A 20,768-nucleotide genomic window follows, 5' to 3' on the forward strand; every position below is an offset into this window, starting at 1 on the left:
CACACTGAGTGGTTGTCCCCCCAATGGTTGGAATGTGCCATTGATGCTTCCAGTTTGCCTGGAAGGAAGGCAGAGAGGGGTTTATGAGTGGGTGTACTAGCCTACTGTGTACAAAAGTAAGCAAATTCTGAACCTGAGGCGCGTTGTGATGGAACACTCCTATAATTTTCCATGACACATTGTAATTGTAATCAAGAGGATTACAGTTGACGGTTTAAGACGGTTAGACTGTTTCAATGTGAAATAGGCTTCTACATGTGGAAACTTAATGGTGCATTCGCACACACACCACACTCACTCACTCCCTCACTCCCAGAAGCTCAATGGTGGCAGCTGTCTTAATGTGACATTTGTGTGGCCTGTGTATCCTTGCTGTTTTCCCGTCTTCTTCCTCTCTCACTTTGCCTGCTTGCTTCCTTTTCTTCCTTTGCAAACTGAACAAGTAGAAGTAGTGCCAGGTGGAAGCACCTCAGCCACACAAGAGACCCCCCCCTGGTTTTCCCCTCCCCTCACTGTCGCGTTCAACTTGATTGTAATTGTGTGCTCCAAAATGAAAGCTGCTCATTAGTTCTGGTTATCCTCTTTCTGGGAGAGCAGTTGTCTCCTTATTTCCAACAGCTTGTCTTGGAAATTAAGGCAGATCTAAATTAGAGTGAAGCAGCATAAAAATAATAAAAGTTTAGAAGTATGGGGAAGATTGAGTGAAGAAGAAAAAACTACTGATTGCATGAGATTACTGCGTACCACCCTGTGCCTTCTCTTACTCTTTGTTCAGCTGCGTTGGGAAAGTTGCCAGTGTAAGCTCAAATCTCCATGCAAGTCGCAGTTGACATCTTCTTTTCTTTGCATGCTGATGCCATATAAACTTGCTCACCACAACAGAGCCCAGGATTTGGCAAAACCATGCAAGCCAATTCGCTTGTGCTTCCCACAAATTCTGTTGGATTGTGTGGTGACCGTGTGACTTGACATTTTAAGACGAATGACTTGATAGTATCGAAATGTTTGTGGTTTGTTGGATTTGGGTGTCTAAGTTTGTGGGTGTCTAAGTTGTAAGCAGAAAGAGGAGGAGAAAAGGGAGGCTGTCTAGTAATTCTGTTCAGTCTCTTGCCCCGTGAGTTTTTTTCTTTTGTGATGGGTGAATAGAGAGTCAATACAGACAGCCGTAACTTACTACAGTGTGCATTCAACTACTTGGAAACCCTCCATTCCTGTTACAGTATTAAGACACTGTTGACCTTTTTATACAGGGCCTGGAAGTTATAAGGGGTTCTGGGAGTGCATAGGAAGTGCACGGCAATAATGAGTAATCTGCAGCCACCTATCACATTTCCGAGAGAGATGGGAATTCATTCAGCAATTTGTCCGCTAGTACAAGGCAAGACACCCCAGTGCCCTCTAAATCTCTCTTTCTGCTCACCTTTAGGGAAGGCCGCAGGAACCACTTCTTGCCCTGTTGTTGAACAGCACTGGGATCCCTAAATGTGTAGTGAAGTGGTAGCCCCAATAACTTGAGGCCATTGACTGTGGATGAGGATGGTTGCTTGTTGTTGTTCCTCTTCATTCTTTATTTCATTATTTTACTTGTTTTGAGATATATTTATTTCATCTTTGTTTCATAATTTTACGTACATCTTGACTGTATGTCAGTGGTTAACACTAGGCTCACCCTAAGTGCTGTTTTTCTAGAAAAAGGGGTGCCGGAACTCAACATGGACGCCTCCCTTGTCCTCTTACAATGGCAATGGCGCCCACCTGTTGGAATTGGAGAAAAAGCCCTGCTCCCCTTCATTTTCCTCATAAGAAGGTTCCCTGCCTTCCTCTTACCTAGTGCTCAAATATTATACACAGGCCCATGTATTGTATACATGAGTTGAGATGCGTTAGGGGGGACGAATGAAACTTAAGGAGGTTGAGCAAGTTGCCACGAATGTGACTGACATATATTTGTGGTTCATGGCTTTGCTATTCGCACATGCGTCCTGTTCTAGAATCCATCCCTTTGTGTATATTTGCATTTGTGCCGTAAGTGAATACAGTTCAGTGATTGAAACTCGTCCCCACCCCACCAGTTCCTTTTCTTGCTAAATATATATTTAGAGAGCTATTGGACTGTGTAGAGAAATGTTGAGATTTGTGTGTAGTTGTGTCATCTCTAAAAATTACTTTTTAATGAACACTTGGACATGGGGAGAAAGTGTCGTATGTGTTTGGGGGGGGAGTGATTTTTTTGGGGGGGAGACGGTATCTAGACCTGGATTGCCATGTCCTTGATCAGAGTGGGGAATTGTTTGGTCCAGATATTGCTGGACTCCAGCTCCAGCTCCAATCGACCCCAACCAGTATGGCCAAGAATCAGAGATAATGGGGTTTGTAGTGCAACAAAATCAAGAGGGCTGAAGTTTCCCCAATCCAGTTCTACATGCTTGTATGTATTCACATCTATAAACTGCAGGACTAGAACAGGATTATTTTATAGTCCCTCTTCATGTGTTAATTGTGTGAAGGGGCTCCACATGATTCAAAGGGGAGTGAAGCTGTGCCGTTGCCTGTGGTTGCAAGATTGACTTACCACGTGCTTAGGATGGAGGTCTGAAAAGGGGAAGCCTGCATTCATAGACCTCTGTGGGGCTGGAATCCGGAATCAGTACAGTGGTACCTCGGGTTAAGTACTTAATTCCTTCCAGAGGTCCATTCTTAACCTGAAACTGTTCTTAACCTGAAGCACCACTTTAGCTAATGGGGTTTCCTGCTGCTGCTGTGCCGCCGGAACACAATTTCTGTTCTCATCTTGAAGCAAAGTTCTTAACCCGAGGTACTATTTCTGGGTTAGCGGAGTCTGTAACCTGAAGCGTATTTAACCTGAAGCGTACGTAACCCGAGGTACCACTGTATTTCCCTAGTTTGGTGCGACAGTCTTATTGAAGATAGATCAGAGTTTCTTTTGCAGAACTTTGAGGAGAACGTTTTGGAACTTAGAAGAAAAGAAGTGCTCTTGGAGCTACGTTGCTCTTTGAACACTAAAGAGTTTTAAATTTACCACATGCCTGGTCATATTTACCAGAATAGATTGACCAATGGCAGGATCAGAGTGAACATAACATTGCAGTTGTGGTGTTTTAAACAGCAACAGAAAACACCATATGGTATGCAGACCACCTGTTCCTTATAGGATGTCACTGGCAAGTTCATGTAATGGATTCTTGTGCTAAACTCTGAACACTTCTTTATGCTGAAGACAACTGATGGGTGCTCTTTACGTGGTCACTCAGGGCTGAGTCAACCAAGGATGAACACTGATTCATAAGTTATCTGCAGCCGTGTAAGGGCTATTTCTCTGTGGGTGCTTTCCATTGCTGTTCCAGTATTGTTTTGAAGCAACATTATGCATAGCCTATGGGCAATGACATGGTTTTGGTGCTTGTGAGTTGTGGTTGCCCTCCTACCTTCTGACTGGGCAAGCTTTGGATTTTGTTGTTTAGTCGTTTAGTCGTGTCCGACTCTTCGTGACCCCATGGACCAGAGCACACCAGGCACTCCTGTCTTCCACTGCCTCCGCAGTTTGGTCAAACTCATGCTGGTAGCTTCGAGAACACTGTCCAAGCATCTCGTCCTCTGTCGCCCCCTTCTCCTTGTGCCCTCAATCTTTCCCAACATCAGGGTCTTTTCCAGGGAGTCTTCTCTTCTCATGAGGCGGCCAGAGTATTGGAGTCTCAGCTTCAGGATCTGTGCTTCCAGTGAGCACTCAGGGCTGATTTCCTGAATAATGGATACGCTTGATCTTCTTGCAGTCCATGGGACTCTCAAGAGCCCATAATTCAAAAGCATCAGTTCTTCAGCGATCAGCTTTCTTTATGGTCCAGCTCTCACTTCCATACATCACTACTGGGAAAACCATAGCTTTAACTATATGGACCTTTGTTGGCAAGGTGATGTCTCTGCTTTTTAAGATGCTGTCTAGGTTTGTCACTGCTTTTCTCCCAAGAAGCAGGCCTCTTTTAATTTCGTGACTGCTGTCACCATCTGCAGTGATCATGGAGCCCAAGAAAGTAAAATCTTTCACTGTCTCCATTTCTTCACCTTCTATTTGCCAGGAGGTGATGGGCCCAGTGGCCATGATCTTCGGGGTTTTTTGGGGATAGTAAGGAGCTAAGCTGAAGGTATGCCCTGCCCATATGATTCCTGGATCTAAATGGTATTGAGGTCCCCATAGGGAAGTGACTCCATCCTTGGTTGAAAGCGGTGAATGGTGAATCTTTTACTACTGAGAGATGCATTTCCACACTCCCAGCTTTTAACAAGCTCCGTGATGGGGCACACAGATTAGAAACTGTTTCTCCAGCCAAACTGCCATTGATGTAATAATCGTTTGGGTCTTGCTACATACAGTTTATCTATATTCCTTACATTGCACAAACATGCTGCCTTCAAACAGTGCAGTTCTTTTTTTTTGCTTCATGTTCACTTGCAACAGAGATGGGAGTTTGCTTGTGCTGCCTGCAGATACTCAAGGTTAAGGGGACAGTGAACTTTCGTCTTGGCAAATTTATTGGGAACATGTGAACAATTCTTCTTTTGCAGGAGAGAAAAGGTTCACCTTCATGCCTGAGAATATCAATACATTGTAATTTGAGGAAAGCCCACCCAAGGGTAAATCATTTCACAGTTGGGCAGGGGTGCAGACCATAAAAATGATCATAGGTTAAATGAATAACCCTTCTAGTTTGTTAAAGAAAGTACTGAGGGGGAGGTCACTGGGATAATAACTGATGGGACCAGTTTGAGGATTTCCCTTTGCAATGCTTGCATGTGATTGACACCTGTCAAATTTAATAGCAGGCTACATGCCACAACTAGATTTCCTCCTCTTCCTATAACAGACACCATGGCCAGTAGAGGTAATGGGAGTTGTAAGTTCAACATCTAGACGTCCTCTGGGGGCCTATAAGATGCTGCTGCTTCTTCTTCTTCTTCTTCTTCTTCTTCTTCTTCTTCCTCTTCCTCTTCCTCTTCCTCTTCCTCTTCCTCTTCCTCTTCCTCTTCCTCTTCCTCTTCCTCTTCTTCTTCTATAATGCAATGGACTAAGACAATTTGTCCCCCATACTGAAGCTCTGTTACTAATGAGGGGTTTCTTGGAGGGTATGTGTCATCTGTCAAACCATTAACTGATAGTACAAAATGTGGCAAGTCTTCAGGTCTTCCTTTCTCCTAAATTAGACACTGTTTTTATTGAGGAGCCTGAAACGTGGAGACAAAGTTGGGACTGAATGATGTGATTTTTGTGGCCGTTTCCCTGGCTATTTATGTAAAAAGAAGCGTTTAATGTGAGATACAATTCCTTAATTGTAATGTTTGCTTTTACAAGACTTGACAGGTTCTGATTTTATGAAGCAAGGTTTTATATATGTTTTCTTAAAGGAATGCTGACAAGAAAGCCACATACCTTCATTTGACAGTTAAAACAGTTTTTTTTTATTTAGCCTACGTAGTTTAAACCAGTGAGATCAAATCTGTTGCCACCACAACTTTGTGTCGGGGAATGTCCTACAGTCGCTTGACCCAAAGAGGTGTGAGTTCAGGTTTCCACTTGGCCACAAACCCAGGTAGTGATTGTTAAAATGGGATAACTTCTATGTACTCCACCCTGATCTTCCTGGTGGGAGGGCAAGCTGTAGGACCATAGTATATTGTTTTTATCAGGGATAGGGAACCTGGATCTCTCAGACATTGATAGACTCCCTTAGTCAGCATGGCCAGTGGTCAGAAAGAATGGGAGTTGGAGTCCGAGAAGATGACTTGTAGAATCTTTAGCAACAGAGGCAAGGTATAGAATTGGCACTTTTGCAAATGGCACTTTTTCAGTTTTCATTTTTGTCGACCATGTTTTTGGTTATGGTTTTATTTGCACAATGCCTAATAAAGGTTTGATAAGTAGTAGTTTTTGGATGCATTGGTTTCAAACTGTGTTTCTGAAGGACACAATTTTTTAAAAAATTAAGAGGCCACAGAATTTCAGGGGTTCAAATGGGCACCTAAGAGTCATTTTGTTCAACCCCCTGCAGTTCAGGAATCTTTTGCCCACGATGGGAATCAAACCCACGGCCCTGAGCTTAAGAGTCTCATGCAGTGGCGTAGCGTGGGGGGGCGGCCGCACCGGGCGCAACATCTGGGGGTTAGGGTTAGGGGGCGCAAATCCATGGGTTAGGGGGCGCAAATCCATGGGTTAGGGGGCGCAAATTACTTGCCTTGCCCCGGGTGCTGACAACCCACGCTACGCCACTGGTCTCATGCTCTACCAACTGAACTCTAAACCTTCTTTTCTGGAAAGATGAAGTGTGCCCCATTTCCCTGTCCTGTTTTGGTGCTTCTACACGCCATGCAAAGAAACTTGGATTTGTCACGTGAGATTTATGACTAGAGATGGAGTTACTTCTGTCCTGGCGGGATAGCTTTTAGTTTGCCACCGTCCTCAAAATAATTCTCGGTACCCAGAAATTATCTAGAGAGGATGTGGTTATGACTTTGTCTTTCTGTGGGTGAACAGAAAGTGGTTTTCAAATAATGATGATTTACAAGACTCTGCACTTTAGAGTGCAAGCTAGCAATAGAACATGCTTCAATTCTTTCCTCTTTCTGCTATCAGACTTGCATGGCATTTCTTGGCTTTCTTGAATTCCTCTTTACTTCTCGTTAGGAATGGCACTCTCTTGAGACCCACACAGTTGCCAGTGCTCCACCCAGGTGCTCATAATACGCAGATTTCCTGTAGTTTTACAAATACACCTTAGGACCACCGTGGTTGGCAATGTTGCACCCACTCTGAAATGGTTGAGCCTGCCTTCCTGCTCCAAAGTGGTTGTGGGGGCAGGAGGAATCCTTCTCCCCCATGAAAAGGTACCACTCAAAGTTTGGCTTTGTTTCCTGTAGGGCTATTAGTCATCTCTTTTTGCTCCAACCAAGATTCCCTACCCATCCCAATTTTTAAAATTTGTTGTTGTTGTTGTTTAGTCCAGTGTTTCCAAACCACTGTTCCGCGGCACACTAGTGTGCCGCGAGATGTTGCCTGGAGGGAGGCGGGCGAGTCGGGCGGCGAGAGGCGGGGCGGCGGCGGCGAGGAGAGGCCGCCCAGCGCGGGGCTCTCGCCGTCTGCCTGCCTGGCTGCCTGCGAGCTCGGCGGGCAGCGCCTCCGTCCGCAGCACCCGCCTCGCGGCTCTCATTCCCTGCCCCTGCCAAAGCTCACCCAGCCAAGCCGCGCTCTCCTTCCTGCCTCGCTTTGCTGCCTCCTCCCCCCCCACCCCCAAAGCTTGGAGGTTCCCCGGCAAGGGGGAGGGAAAAAAATTGAAACTTACACTTTCGTGCGTCCCTCCCGGCGTGACGCTGTGCGCTGACGTCACGGGGCTGTAATGGTGGTGTGCCTCAAGATTTTTTTCATCAAACAAGTGTGCCTTTGCCCAAAAAAGGTTGGGAAACACTGGTTTAGTCGTTTAGTTGTGTCCGACTCTTCGTGACCCCATGGACCAGAGCACGCCAGGCGCTCCTGTCTTCCACTTTCCCAACATCAGGGTCTTTTCCAGGGAATCTTCTCTCCTCATGAGGTGGCCAAAGTACTGGAGCCCCTCAGCTTCACGATTTGTCCCTCCAGTGAGCACTCAGGGCTGATTTCCTTCAGAATGGATAGGTTTGATCTTCTTGCAGTCCATGGGACTCTCAAGAGTCTCCTCCGACACCATAATTCAAAAGCAGCAATTCTTCGGCAATCAGCCTTCTTTATGGTCCAGCTCTCACGGCTTTAATCAATGGCTTGTTCTGAGGGGGTAGCCTGTTTTTGTACATTTGAATCAAAGGATGGTAGAGTCGGAAGGGACTCTGAGGGTCATCTAGTCCAACCCCCTGCAATGCAGGGATCTCAACTAAAGCATCCATGACAGATGGCCATCCAATCTCTGCTTACAAACCTCCTAGGAAGGAGAGTCCACAAACTCCCGAGGGAGACTGTTCCTCTGTCAAAAAGCTCTTACCGCCAGAAAGTTTTTCCTGATGTTTAGCTGGAACATTGCTTGAGTTTCATTTGGTTTATAGTATGCGTAAATGTATTTCCTGTTTGGAATAGCAGTGGTGTCGGGGTGGGGGTGGGGTGCTGAAAATCCCCAGTTTTCCCTCTTGTTAATTGGTATTTTGCGATGCCAATGACAGATTTCCAAATGGGCGCATGGGTCTGAAAACCGAGCAAGTTCATTTGTTAGATTAACGGTTTTTAAACCCTTGTTTATCAATTAAAAAGCGCTGTCTGCTTAGGCAGCGCTTTAAAAAACACACAGACAAAAAAACCCCAGCAGTGCTTACCAAAAAACCAGGGGTGGCAGGTACCATTTTTAGCAGAAGGATTCTATTGTGTTTAACCAACCTTTTACAGCAGGGGGGTCAGTCCACTGCCCCTCAGACCTTGTGGGGGACCAGACTATACAGTGGTACCTTGGGTTAAGTACATAATTCGTTCCGGAGGTCCGTTCTTAACCTGAAGCGCCACTTTAGCTAATGGGGCCTCCTGCTGCTGGAGCACAATTTCTGTTCTCATCCTGAAGCAAAGTTCTTAACCCGAGGTAATATTTCTGGGTTAGCGGAGTCTGTAACCTGAAGCGTATGTAACCTGAAGCATATGTAACCTGAAGCGTATGTAACCTGAGGTACCACTGTATTTTGAAAAAAATATGAACAAATTCCTATGCCCCACAAATAACCCAGAGATGCATTTTAAATAAAAGGACACATTCATGTAAAAACACGCTAATTCCCGGACCGTCCGCAGGCCAGATTCAGAAGGCGATTGGGCCGGATCCGGCCCCTGGCCCTTAGTTTGCGTACCCATGCCTTAAACGCTAGTTCACACCCCCTGCTATGTTTCGTTGGCTAGCAAAGAAGATTTGTCTTTCCCATTTCACGTAATTCCTGCCCGTGTTAAAACTCTAGAATTGGCTTCTAAAGTGGGGCTTTCAGCTGCTGCCTTCTGAGTGATACACAAATAGTATATAGATTTGTACAGAGCAAATTTTCATTGATGGTGGTTAAATATGAGCGCAGCTTTTGAAAAGTGCAAAATGAATTATTTTATTTTTATTATTTATTTATTGAATTTTGTATACCGCCCTATACCCAGAGGTCTCAGGGCGGTTCACAGAAAAGATCAACATAAAAATGGCCCTACCTGATTTGAAAATATACTATGAGGCATCTTGCTTGTGCTGGGTTAAGACATGGATAAAATTAGAAGATACGGAAGTGCTAGACTTAGAGGGCCATGACAACCGATACGGGTGGCACGCCTATCTGTGGTATGGGCGGAAGAAGGGCCACAAGGGATTTGGGAATCATATATTCAGGGGCCCTCTGATAGAGGTTTGGGAAAGGTATAAGGACATGCTGGAACCTAGAACACCCCAATGGTTATCTCCACTAGAGGTTATGGCAATCAAAAAGATCAATATGGGAGCCAACTGGGCAACCTACGAACAACTGTTAATGAAGGAGGAAGGAAAGTGGAAAATGAGGCCGTATGATCAGGTTAAATCCCAAGTATACGATTGGCTGCATTACCACCAGATAAATGATATGTTTAAGAAAGATGTCAAAGATAAAGGCTACGCCGAAAAAAAATCCAGATTCCAAACTGAGATCTTGGGGAACAATATAAAAATACTATCAAAAATGTACAAGTATTTACTGGACTGGAACTTAGCTGACGAGGAGGTCAAAGTGGTAATGACACACTGGGCTAGAGATTTTGGTCGTAACATTTATCTTGAAGAGTGGGAAAAACTCTGGAAACAACATCTTAAATTTACGGCCTGTGTGTCACTTAAAGAGAACCTAATGAAAATGTTTTATCGCTGGTACTTGACCCCGGTTAAATTAGCCAGAATGTACGGATCTTGCAACAAATGTTGGAAGTGTAAAGAAAGGGAGGGGACCTTCTACCATATGTGGTGGGAATGCCGAAAGGTTACAGGGTTCTGGGAGAGTGTATATAATGAAATGAAGAAAATGTTAAGATATACCTTTGCTAAAAGACCCGAGGCGTTCCTGCTAGGTTTGGTAGGAACGGAGATAAAGAAGAAAGATTACAAATTGTTCCAATACGCAACAACGGCAGCAAGGGTCCTAATAGCTAAAAATTGGAAACAAGAGAGTTTACCGACAACGGAGGAATGGAGATCCAAACTATTAGATTATGTGGAGATGGATAGGATGACAGGTAAAATCAGATATACAAAAGACCAGAAGTTTGTTAAAAATTGGGAAAGTCTTACGAAATATCTGGAAAGCTTAATCGATGAACAGATAACACTAGTGGGTTTTAAAGGTGCTCTGTAAGAGGTAAAGGGTAATGCCAAAAGAAAATGGATGAATGAGAATGACTTATGGCATTACAAACAAAGAAACGCGGATTTATTGTTTATTGTTATTTTGGACGATTCGTGGAATGACTGAAGGAAGTCTTATTCTTTACTTTTAGTGAATTGATATGAGTATTGATATAGTTTGTCCTGTGTTTTGATTTTTGTAAACCAATAAAAATTATGCATGAAAAAAAAAAATGACCATATATATATATATATATATATATATATATATATATATATATATATATAATATCAAAATAAAAACCACAACCCAATAATACCCATCCCCCAAAATTAATGCTCAACTGTGTTGCTTGTGCAATCACACTTTTTGATTTCCCATGCATATTCCGCTATCTCTTTGCCAAATGGAAAATGTGCATTGGCTGGAACATGTATTTGACTTGAAAGGCGCTGTGCCTTCTGCTTTCTAACCTTTGTTCTGTTTTGGTTTTTATCTTGCTTCCCAGTCCCAGTTGGGACCATCATCTCACAACATTCATTCATACACTCAAATAGGGCCTTTTTAGTGTGTGAGGTGTGAAAATTCTCTATACTGGTGGGGAATGTCCTTAAGAAATGTGAATTCTTGTTCTTGCTTGCTTGCTTTTTCCTTGGAGCTAAAATGAGAACGGTTTTCCTTTCATCAACTGCTCCATAAATGGGTAGAAGTGTCCCACCTCCCTACCTCAGTAACTTGAAATCTTGTGTAGTACGGTGTAAGTTGCCAAGAGCCAGGAAGAATCTGATTCCGATCTCCTGAGTCATGAATTCCTTGGCCCTGTTCTGAAATAAGTATGATTTATCGGACCAGGATTACAGTACGTTTCCGAGCACAATTCAAAGTGTTGGTGCTGACCTTTAAAGCCCTAAACGGCCTTGGTCCAGTATACCTGAAGGAGCATCTCCACCCCCACCGTTCTGCCTCGACACTGAGGTCCAGCGCCGAGGGCCTTCTGGCAGTTCCCTCACTGTGGGAAGCCAAGTTACAGGGAACCAGGCAGAGGGCCTTCTTGGTAGTGGCACCCGCCCTGTGGAACGCCCTCCCACCAGATGTCAAAGAGAAAAACAACTTCCAGACTTTTAGAAGACATCTGAAGGCAGCCCTGTTTAGGGAAGCTCATAATGTTTGACGGACTATTGTATTTTAATATTTTGTTGGAAGCCACCCAGAGTGGTTGGGGAAACCCAGCCAGATGGGCGGGGTATAAATTGTTGTTGTTGTTGTTGTTAAATTGTTGTTGTTGTTGTTGTTGTTGTTGTTGTTGTTTATTACTAGACAGACCTGAATCAAGCCACCACCTCTCTTCTGAGACCCTCCTTTAAAGTGTGGGAATACTAAGGCTGACCTCATTCACACTGCTATCTATTGTGAGAATTACCAGGATAAAACATATAAAAGTGCTTGAAATACCCTATATTAGAGCTCAGTGTTCCTGTGACCATGCCTCTCTAACTTGGGCAGTTTGAATTAAGTTTTCTCTTCTCGGGAATCTTTGTTTTTCACATAACCCAGTCAAACCCAGCCAGCCTCTCTCACTGCCAATGTTCAGCCATTAAGTTCTCCCGAGCAATGAACTCCTGCCTGTTTTCCCTGGGTACGGCTTGCAAAGCCATTAGTATTACTTCGCCTTTTCATTTCTGTCCAATTTAGATGATTCGTTTGATTATATTCTTAGCTGAGGTTTTAAAAAGCTGCCGCAGTAAAAACGTCAAGTGAGCAGCATGGCTTTATTTGGTGCTGGAATGAATAGCTGAAAGATCTGTATAACCTTGCGACGGGGGCAAGCATGGTGGGCTATCTTTTTCTGCCTTTGTTTCCTTTTCCCCCAGTCAGGACATACTCTGCTGACCTTCCCGAAATAGCCTTTTTCTCTGGATCAGTATTTTCATTATGCACAGAGAATGGAATCCTTGTATCCTAACTTGTAGGTGTCCAGCAATTAGCAAGTTCACTAGCTAGTATGTGAAGATTCTGTTATTTTGCCCTGAATATTCCCTCTTCACCAGGTTTCTCTTTCACCCTGAGAGACAGGCTAGAAATCTAAAATAATGATATTTGGGGGGAGGAAAGAAAAAGGGGGAAGTATACCTTTCCTGACTCTGCATTCTTCCTTCTCTGAGGTTTAAATCAGAGTTTCCCAACCTGTAGGTCACATAGCCTGGGCAAGTGGGTCGTGGGCTTTATAAATAGAATGGTTATTTTTTTTGAACCGATGAGATGTGCTGGTATGATGGACAACTCTTATAATATGCCAACAACAAAAAATAACACTTTGTTGAAACTTGTAACTGAATATCAGAAAAGCCTGAGTCTTGCATCTTAACACTTGGGAAATGCTCTATGACCAATGGCAGCAGATCCAGCGATGGTTTGCCCTAAAGTGCTCATACAGGGAGTTGTTTTGAGTGATTCTTACAGCTTTGTCTCTGATGCACAGGCACTCTGACATCTTTCAACAAATTCCACATTAATAGGAGAGTTGTGCAAATTTTTGCTTGAATGTGCATAGGCAAAATTGCAGCTAAAATGCAAGCGAAAATTGATGGGTCACAATAGTAAATAAATTTGGACTTGTGGGTTGCCATAACTAAAAGGTTGGGAGCCACTGGTTTAGAGGACTCTCCAGGCCCTGGGGGCATGTTTTTGCAAAATGTACTGTATTCGTAATGCGTGAATTGGGGTGACCAATTACTATATTCATGGGCTTACCACACACAGACTGACTGACTGACTGACTGACTGACTGACTCACTCACTCACTCACTCACTCACTCACTCACATAAACAGGTATTCCATTAAGATATAGCAGATAACACTACAACAGGAAGTGCCCCAGGTCAAGCAAGAAGCCGTTTCGTTGATTTTAATGTTGTGGTTCCTTGTTTCGTTGTAGATTGCATCGCAGCGAATAAGCTCAGTGGATCTCTCATGTTGCAGCCTGGAGGATCTCCCTGCCAACCTCTTCTATAGCCAGGACCTCACTCATCTCAATCTGAAGCAAAACTTCCTAAGGCTGAACCCTAGCCCATCCACAGCCAGGGGACTGAACGAGCTACAAAGGTACATTAACAATAGCTAAAACAAAAAAATGATTTGTGTTCCCGTTTTTTCACTGTTGTCTAGAATGGATTGAATCAGCTCCTCAGAAGCTTCCAGCTTTGTTCTCTTTCGAGATTCCGCGGGACCTAATTGGGCGTCCCCAACTGTCATTCAAAAGAGCCTTGCCCAGTTTTTACATAACACGATGGTGTCGTGGGAATTCACTGATGCAAGAGTATCTTAACAGTGGGTGCGTTCCTCTCTGGGTACAGGGCCTTGCCAAAAGTGGGTGGAGAATCTTCCCTAGAGGTGCTTGATTTCATCACTATTGCAAAGAAAATGACAAATTGTTGCTGGCCCACATAATATTTTTTTTGTCCTAGCCGGCTTGGCTTGTTGGTCATTTCTGACAGTTTGCAAGAGAGAAAGAACCAACTCTCTTCCCATTTAAAAGGCTTGCTTCCCTGGTGGTCTCTTCTAAAGGCAGTTCTTCCATATCACAGTTTCCCCAGGCAAATGGTTAGTTCTAAATCTGAGGGTACTATCCAATTTATACACCTAACACCCCCCAACAAAATAATATAAAACAGGAGCAGATGACTGAAGAACCCTGTCAAAACTGTTGAAACTTAACGTGTACAGCATTTGGTCCAAATATTATACTTTGCTCTCTCCTGCCGTCGTACAAGGGGACAACTGTTATACAGCTATGCATATTTGGTTGTGATGGATGGAGAGAGAGTTATTTGGTTAAAAGCATCAGCGACACATAGGAGCGGTGAAAAAACACCGTGAGGGGGCATTGCCATTCCTCACGCCCACCTTCAAATGTCTCGCTGCTGGTTAAAAGAGAACATAAAGGGTAGAAGGCATTTCATAACATTGCTTGGGTTGGTGGCCAAAGAAAGTAAAAATGCTACGAAGAGTCGTGCTTTCATCCTTTGTCTGACTTGGAGATATTTACGTGATGAGATGTCAGGAAGTCCAAAAACTGACCTGCGTGTACCAAAATAAAGCATGCAGAATAAACACAGGTGCATATATTGTCTATAAGTGTGCAAGCCAGGTACTCAAATTTCTGCTACTTACATTATGCCTTGAATCTGCCCATCCTCTCTTATCTTTTAGACTCTCCTTTTGGAGAGCACAAAAGTTCTATTATCTGTTGAGCAAAACGCTTGCAATTTGGACGCGCTCCTGGTTTGATCTCTCATCTGCGGCCATTTGTCTGCTATGAAAAGAAAGCAATCAGGCCTTTGTTGCTGTGCGTGAGGTACATAATATCCCTTGGGCATTATCTCTGGGTAAGCATAACCCTGCTGCAATGGGGAAAATCTCACTCAGGTTAATATGCAGCGTAGCAGCGGCCTGTGCCGCGAGAGACCGATAGGGAGCCCATGTTGAAATATCAAGAGTAGAATGGATTGTGGCGCCTGTATCCTTCAATCACGCAAGCAAAATTGAGCTGAGCTTTTCCATTTGGCAAGGTTGCTGATGTGCTCAAAAAGCATTATACATGTCTTAAAAACATGGCGTGATTGTGTGAATTACTTGGCGCAAGGTGTAAATAGCCTTGGTCCTTAGCAGGCAAGGCAAAATGTTAGCCAAACTTTTTGGGATCTGATGGCGTACCTTGCAAAGTGGAGAAGCAGTTGCGGGCACCACAAACACTGCAGCCATGCACACATCGCAAATGGAGCATGCTTCTTTCAAGCCTAATTCCAACAAGGGGCGGGTTCTGTGAGCACTAGAGAAGGCATCAGAGGGCACATGTGGGCTTGCAGTCACCGCACTGACAATCCTTGGATTAGCAAGCTTCACCCGCCACACCGAGCTCTTTTTTAGTAGAACATTCCAAATGGAAAGTTTACAGGGAAGGCAGGCTATGGAGACAAGTTAGCCTCTAATTTTGAGGGAAACATGCTTTTTAAACAACACAATTAACTTCCCATGGAACTTTTCCATCGAGAATTAGAGTGGCCTTGTAATTTTGCCTCTCAACCCATGTCACAAATTGAACTTGCCCGCTGGCCTCTCCTTGTTGAGAGTCTGTTCGTAGCACTATACTGTGTGAGAAGCACCTTTATGGTTAGCTGCATGTGTGGCCCACAGTAAGGACCACCAGCAAGCTATCAGCAGTTGACCGTAAGCATGGTGATGGGCAGATCTGCCAGACCATTCAGTCTTCTGATTCCTTCCAGAAGCAAATGGAGGCCCTTGACCAATCCATTTTAGTGACTTATTGAGACATAACAATAGCATTTTTCTTTTTGCATGACTCAAAATTGAATGTCTTGGCTGTTCTGTTTTTGCTGGTCAGAATGGCTGGAAAAACCTAAAATATCAGTTTTTTTCATTGTAGTTCATAGGGAACTCCCCAAGTACTACAATGAAAAAAACCTGATAAGCCTTACACAGTTGATTTATCTAGCTCACAGAATTTCGGCAGCTCTCCAGCATTTCAGAGAGCAGATACAGGTGTCTCTCTACCTGCATGTGTTTTGAGTTGCACATGACTGTATATTGTGCAACGCCGGGAAATAAATTAAATAATCCAATTTAAACTGCCGAAAGGCACAAAGAGGGCCTGAAAAGTGCAGGAAAAGGGCAAAAGGGTACAAAAGAGCAGGAAAACGGCCAGCAGTTCCAGGAGCCTTTGCAACTGCGATCCCATGAACCTTTTCACTGACCTTTGAGGCCTGTGGATAGTTGGAGTTTGAGAAAAGAGGTTTGGAGCGAGCGGTTGTGGCTTTTCAGAGGTTTAGAGAAGTATTTACAGGCTTTTTAGATGGTGTTCCCCACTATGCACTGTTTCACATATACACACGGTACCCAGGAACGTAACCCCTTCATAACTGGGGAGACACTTTTATTCCTGGAGATGACAGAAGATGAATCTAGGGACCTTCTGAATGCAAGGCAGAGCTACAGCTTTGTCTAAATTTTGTTCAGTAAGAAACTTGGGAAGCTCATATTGTGGCTGTTAAGATGTTTCTTACCACGAATGGAGTCTTCACTCCCTTTTCGTTTTAACTTACCCTCGCTTTTTATATGTGAATACACTGACATGTTGGCAATATAAATTTAGAAGCTTCATAAACGCTGGTCGTTGTTCAGTGGTATCTTGGGTGATTCTTTTGTATCGGAAAATGGAGGAATGGATAATCCTAAAATCTCAGTTTACGACTATGCAGCTCAGATGGTAGCTATACTGCCGTGTTTCATGGGCACCCCATGCAAGTTGGCTTGAGATTTAGAGCAGAGTTGTGGAGGAATTCCATTACAGGCCCTTTTATGGTTCAAAAGAGAAATGTTTGTGATGAAAAGAACAATCCTATTGTGACAGCTCTTCTTTCAGGTTGGGGAAAGGGGAAAGAAAAAAAATTCTCCAAATAAACTTGACACTGGAAATTTTTAGCACGTGAGAGAGGCATGAATTCAGTGTGGTAGAATAGAGGGTGCCACTGCCCTGCGCGGGGTGGACAACTCGTGTGGGAGTCGGACAGACCTCCTTTATTACCCTTCTTTGAAATGAGACAATGCTTTGGCCAGTGGATAAGACCTTATGAAGTGAATCGCGAGGTAACAAATCTGAAAAAAAAGAATCCTCGGTGCAGTTCACACAATGAAGGGATTACTCCCAAAATCTTTAGGGCATCTTGTTTATGAGCAGGTATGAGAGAGATGAAAGAAAGATGGAGATTAGATTTTAGAGTACAGTGGTACCTTGGTTTAAGAACAGCTTAGTTTATGAACAACTTGGATTAAGAATGCCTCAAACCTGGAAGTAGGTGTTTTGGTTTGTGAACTTTGCCTTGGAAGCAGAACATGTTCCGCTTCCTGTTGAGTGTGTTCCATTTGTAAATTGAGTCCCCTGCTGCTATGGGAAAGCACGCCTTGGTTTAAGAACGCTTTGGTTTAAGAATGGGCTTAAGATCGTAAACCAAGGGACCACTGTAATGATAAGGCCAGATATTTCAGAATGAAATATGTCATACTTTGATTTAAGTACTATTCGTGCTCTGGTCCATGGGGTCACGAAGAATTGGACACGACTGAACGACGACAACTATTTTAAAAGTACCCCCCCCCCAAAAAAATACCGAACCCTTCTCACGTTTAATAAGTGTAATAATAAAACCAAACCACATTTATGCTGGCGTTGTTCTGAACCTCAGGGCAAATTACTATCATATGGGGAATGCTTGTGGGAGTACTTAGGGGTGTGGTGTTTTTTTTTTGAAAGAAATGGTCACCAATGTACATCTTACCTTTTGCCCTTGGAATCAGGACATTTACTTTTGGGTTAAGTTGAAGATACTATCTAAAGGTATGTCAATAATTGGTAATTAACTGGATTATACTGGCTAGACTAAAGTAGGCAAGTATGTGGAAGACAGTAGAGAGTCCTCAGTTGCATAGTTGGTTTGAATGAACCTGGTCTGCAGTATTTATAGTGAAGTTTACTTGGAGCAGTAAGGTGTGGAGAAGGAAGAGAGCATAAGCAAACAATTAAGAGTTTCTATTAGGAAATGCATTTCCCCCCATTTTGGGAATATGTGTGGTGCATCGTTTTAGGTATAATTAAATTGCATGACTACAAATAGCATTTGGGTAGGCAGGGTCACAGCTAAACTTTTTCATATTTGTAACAATATGCACTAATATTTTCTGTTTAGACATTTTTACTATAACGGGGGGAAAAACTGTGGGGGAAAATGGCTGGAGCGTTGATGTTCGTCATCAAGGAATGGCAACCTATTTAGCTTTGGTTTCCTCATTTGTTTGACCTTCTCACCACATCAAATGGCATCCGCAAAGTTCAGCATTCAGTACCACCCAGACAGTTCTCTCTTTAGATAATGGCTAATTCTAGTGTTTTCTAAATTCTATAGCTTCAACATTTTGTGAGCCCTAGAAGTTCTCAGGACCATTTTGGGAATTCTTTATTTTTTAAGAAAATGCCCCTTGTTTTCTGACTAATAAGCAGTGGCTGATCTAAGCAGTTATGCCTGAGCTGGACTTTGTGGATCAGCCCGGTTACCAATGCTGAGCTCCATTCTTTCCAATGAATTTCTTGCCCTAGTTCTGTTGGTGGTGGGTGGGGAGGTAGGATGCTATCCTTGGGGGAATCCTCTGACTGCAGGTGCTTTTGGGATGTGGTACTTGATGCTTGGGGACGTGGGTGGCGCTGTGGGTTAAACCACAGAGCCTAGGACTTGCCGATCAGAAGGTCGGCGGTTTGAATCCCCGCAACGGGGTGAGCTCCCGTTGCTCGGTCCCTGCTCCTGCCAACCTAGCAGTTTGATAGCACGTCAAAGTGCAAGTAGATAAATAGGTACCACTCCAGCAGGAAGGTAAATGGCGTTTCCGTGCGCTGCTCTGGTTCGCCAGAAGCGGCTTAGTCATGCTGGCCACATGACCCGGAAGCTGTACGCTGGCTCCCTTGGCCACTAAAGTGAGATGAGTGCCACAACCCCAGAGTCGGCCACGACTGGACGTAATGGTCAGGGGTCCCTTTACTTGATGCTTGATGGATACTGTGATTGCCTCTGTTCTTATGGGTGTGTATATTCCATGACTCTCCCTCACTCCCATCATGCACCGAGAGGAGATTGAATGAAGGGAAAACAAAGCCCTCTAGTGAACTTCGTCAGGAAAAGAGCTTCCTCTCATCCATCTGAAGCTGACACAGATCTTTGCATTCAGCCCTTTAGCGGGTTGCCTGCAGGCACACACACACACGCCCTACTCCCTGTTGTTAGGCAACCTGAACAATGTGGCTGCACATGCAGTCTTGGTAACTTGGATTGTCCCCTTTCTTCCTTGAGTAATCACTTCACGTTTTTCCCCCTCCCCTTTTTTCTTGCAATCAAGATGGGCCTAAGTTCAGGGGCAAGTTCTGCTTTGGGGGTGCTGGGATAACCAAGGAGGAATTAAAGAATAATTTCCCCTTTCCAAGGGAAGCCTTTAAAAAAACCAAACCAAAAAACAAAAAAACAAAACCCTTATGGAATTAGTTTGCCTTTTTAAAGAGCAGTTACCCAGGGTGAGAGAAGTCTAATTAAGGTGCTAAGAAACTGCTTTCTGACAAGTGCTGCTAATTGAAAACTTAACAGTGATTCACTTGCTGGCTTTACTGAAATTCGAAAGCTTCTGGTGAGGATTTTCTGTCTGATTGTAAAGTCATGACAGACAAACAGAGCGAAGCGACGCAGTGCATATTTTCTGCTCAAAAAGCCCTTAAATCCACACACCTCCCATGGGACTTATAATTTAGTACAATTGGTTTACATTGGGTGTGTGTGTGTAGGGATTTTCAAGACTATGGTTGTGCTGCAGATCATGGAATATTTCTCAGATTACAGATCCTGCCACTACATGGTGACAAACAGAGATTGCATTTTTAAAATAGAATGGGTTTCTAGCTCTCACGATTGCAGACAGAAACTTGGGAAAATTTTGAACAGGTTTTTAGCAAAACTTTGGGATAAATGAAGCATTGGGCATTAAAACAAAAGCTTGTACAGTGGTACCTCGCAAGACGAATGCCTCGCAAGACAAAAAACTCGCTAGACGAAAGGTTTTTTCGTCCGCGATTTGCCTCGCAAGACGAATTTCCCTATGGGCTTGCTTCGCAAGACGAAAACGTCTTGCGACTTTGTTAAGCCGTTTAAACCGTGCTTCGCAAGACGAAAAATTCGCTAGACGGCAAAACTTGCGGAACGAATTAATTTCGTCTTGCGAGGCACCACTGTAAATGCCACTTTTGGGTGATTAAAAATCAACGCCATGTGACCAGCTATGCAACCTTTCACAAATGGGAAGATGGCTGATTTCTTGGTTTTAGGTGCTTGTTTACAGTGCCGTGAGAATCTTAGCAGTTTTTTCTGCAGCAGGGGCAACACAGCTGCCATCTTCAGAAAAGGTGTTTGTCTGTGCAGCTTGTTTGCTGATAAAACAAAAATTATTGAGGGCTGATCACTTTCCAGAACATTTTGGAACTTGGGGTGGTAAATACAAACGGTAACTTATCATGGTATATATTGAAATAAATAGCACCTTTGTAGTCCTTTAAGGGTACTTCTGTAAGGCTGAATTGCAGGAAAGTAGGATTTATACTAAACACCAGGAGAAATTCCTGTCCTTTAAAAAAAATAAATCATTTCGACTCAGAGATGTGTTGCCTTAGGTGTCTGTACATACTGTCAAGGAAGTCTTTGTCAAGGTTGCTCCAAGTATTCGTCCTTTCCCAGTTAAGAGAATAATTATTGGGGGGAAATAATTCTGAATTTGTGTGTCTCCAGTTTTGCACCAGCTATACTAC

At 43.7% G+C, this 20,768-nt stretch overlaps 1 protein-coding gene and 1 long non-coding RNA gene across 4 annotated transcripts in view; one reads left to right on the forward strand and one right to left on the reverse strand.

Moving 5' to 3' along the window:
• The window catches only part of LOC308594036, a 294,206-nt gene that overhangs the window by 192,797 nt on the left and 80,641 nt on the right, over positions 1-20,768 (reverse strand). The window lies entirely within an intron of this gene.
• The window catches only part of PHLPP1 (PH domain and leucine rich repeat protein phosphatase 1), a 163,582-nt gene that overhangs the window by 91,227 nt on the left and 51,587 nt on the right, over positions 1-20,768 (forward strand). For all 3 annotated transcript variants that reach the window (XR_014011028.1, XR_014011029.1, XM_081206147.1), the window contains exon 4: positions 13,296-13,462. Coding sequence is in view for 1 of the 3 variants with exons in the window: in XM_081206147.1 (XP_081062273.1) it covers positions 13,296-13,462 (167 nt within the window). In the remaining 2 variants the exon portion in view is untranslated. The remainder of the gene's footprint in view (positions 1-13,295; positions 13,463-20,768) is intronic.

Source organism: Podarcis bocagei, assembly GCF_964188305.1.
Source record: "Podarcis bocagei genome assembly, chromosome: 8".
Classification (NCBI taxonomy): Eukaryota; Metazoa; Chordata; class Lepidosauria; order Squamata; family Lacertidae; genus Podarcis; species Podarcis bocagei.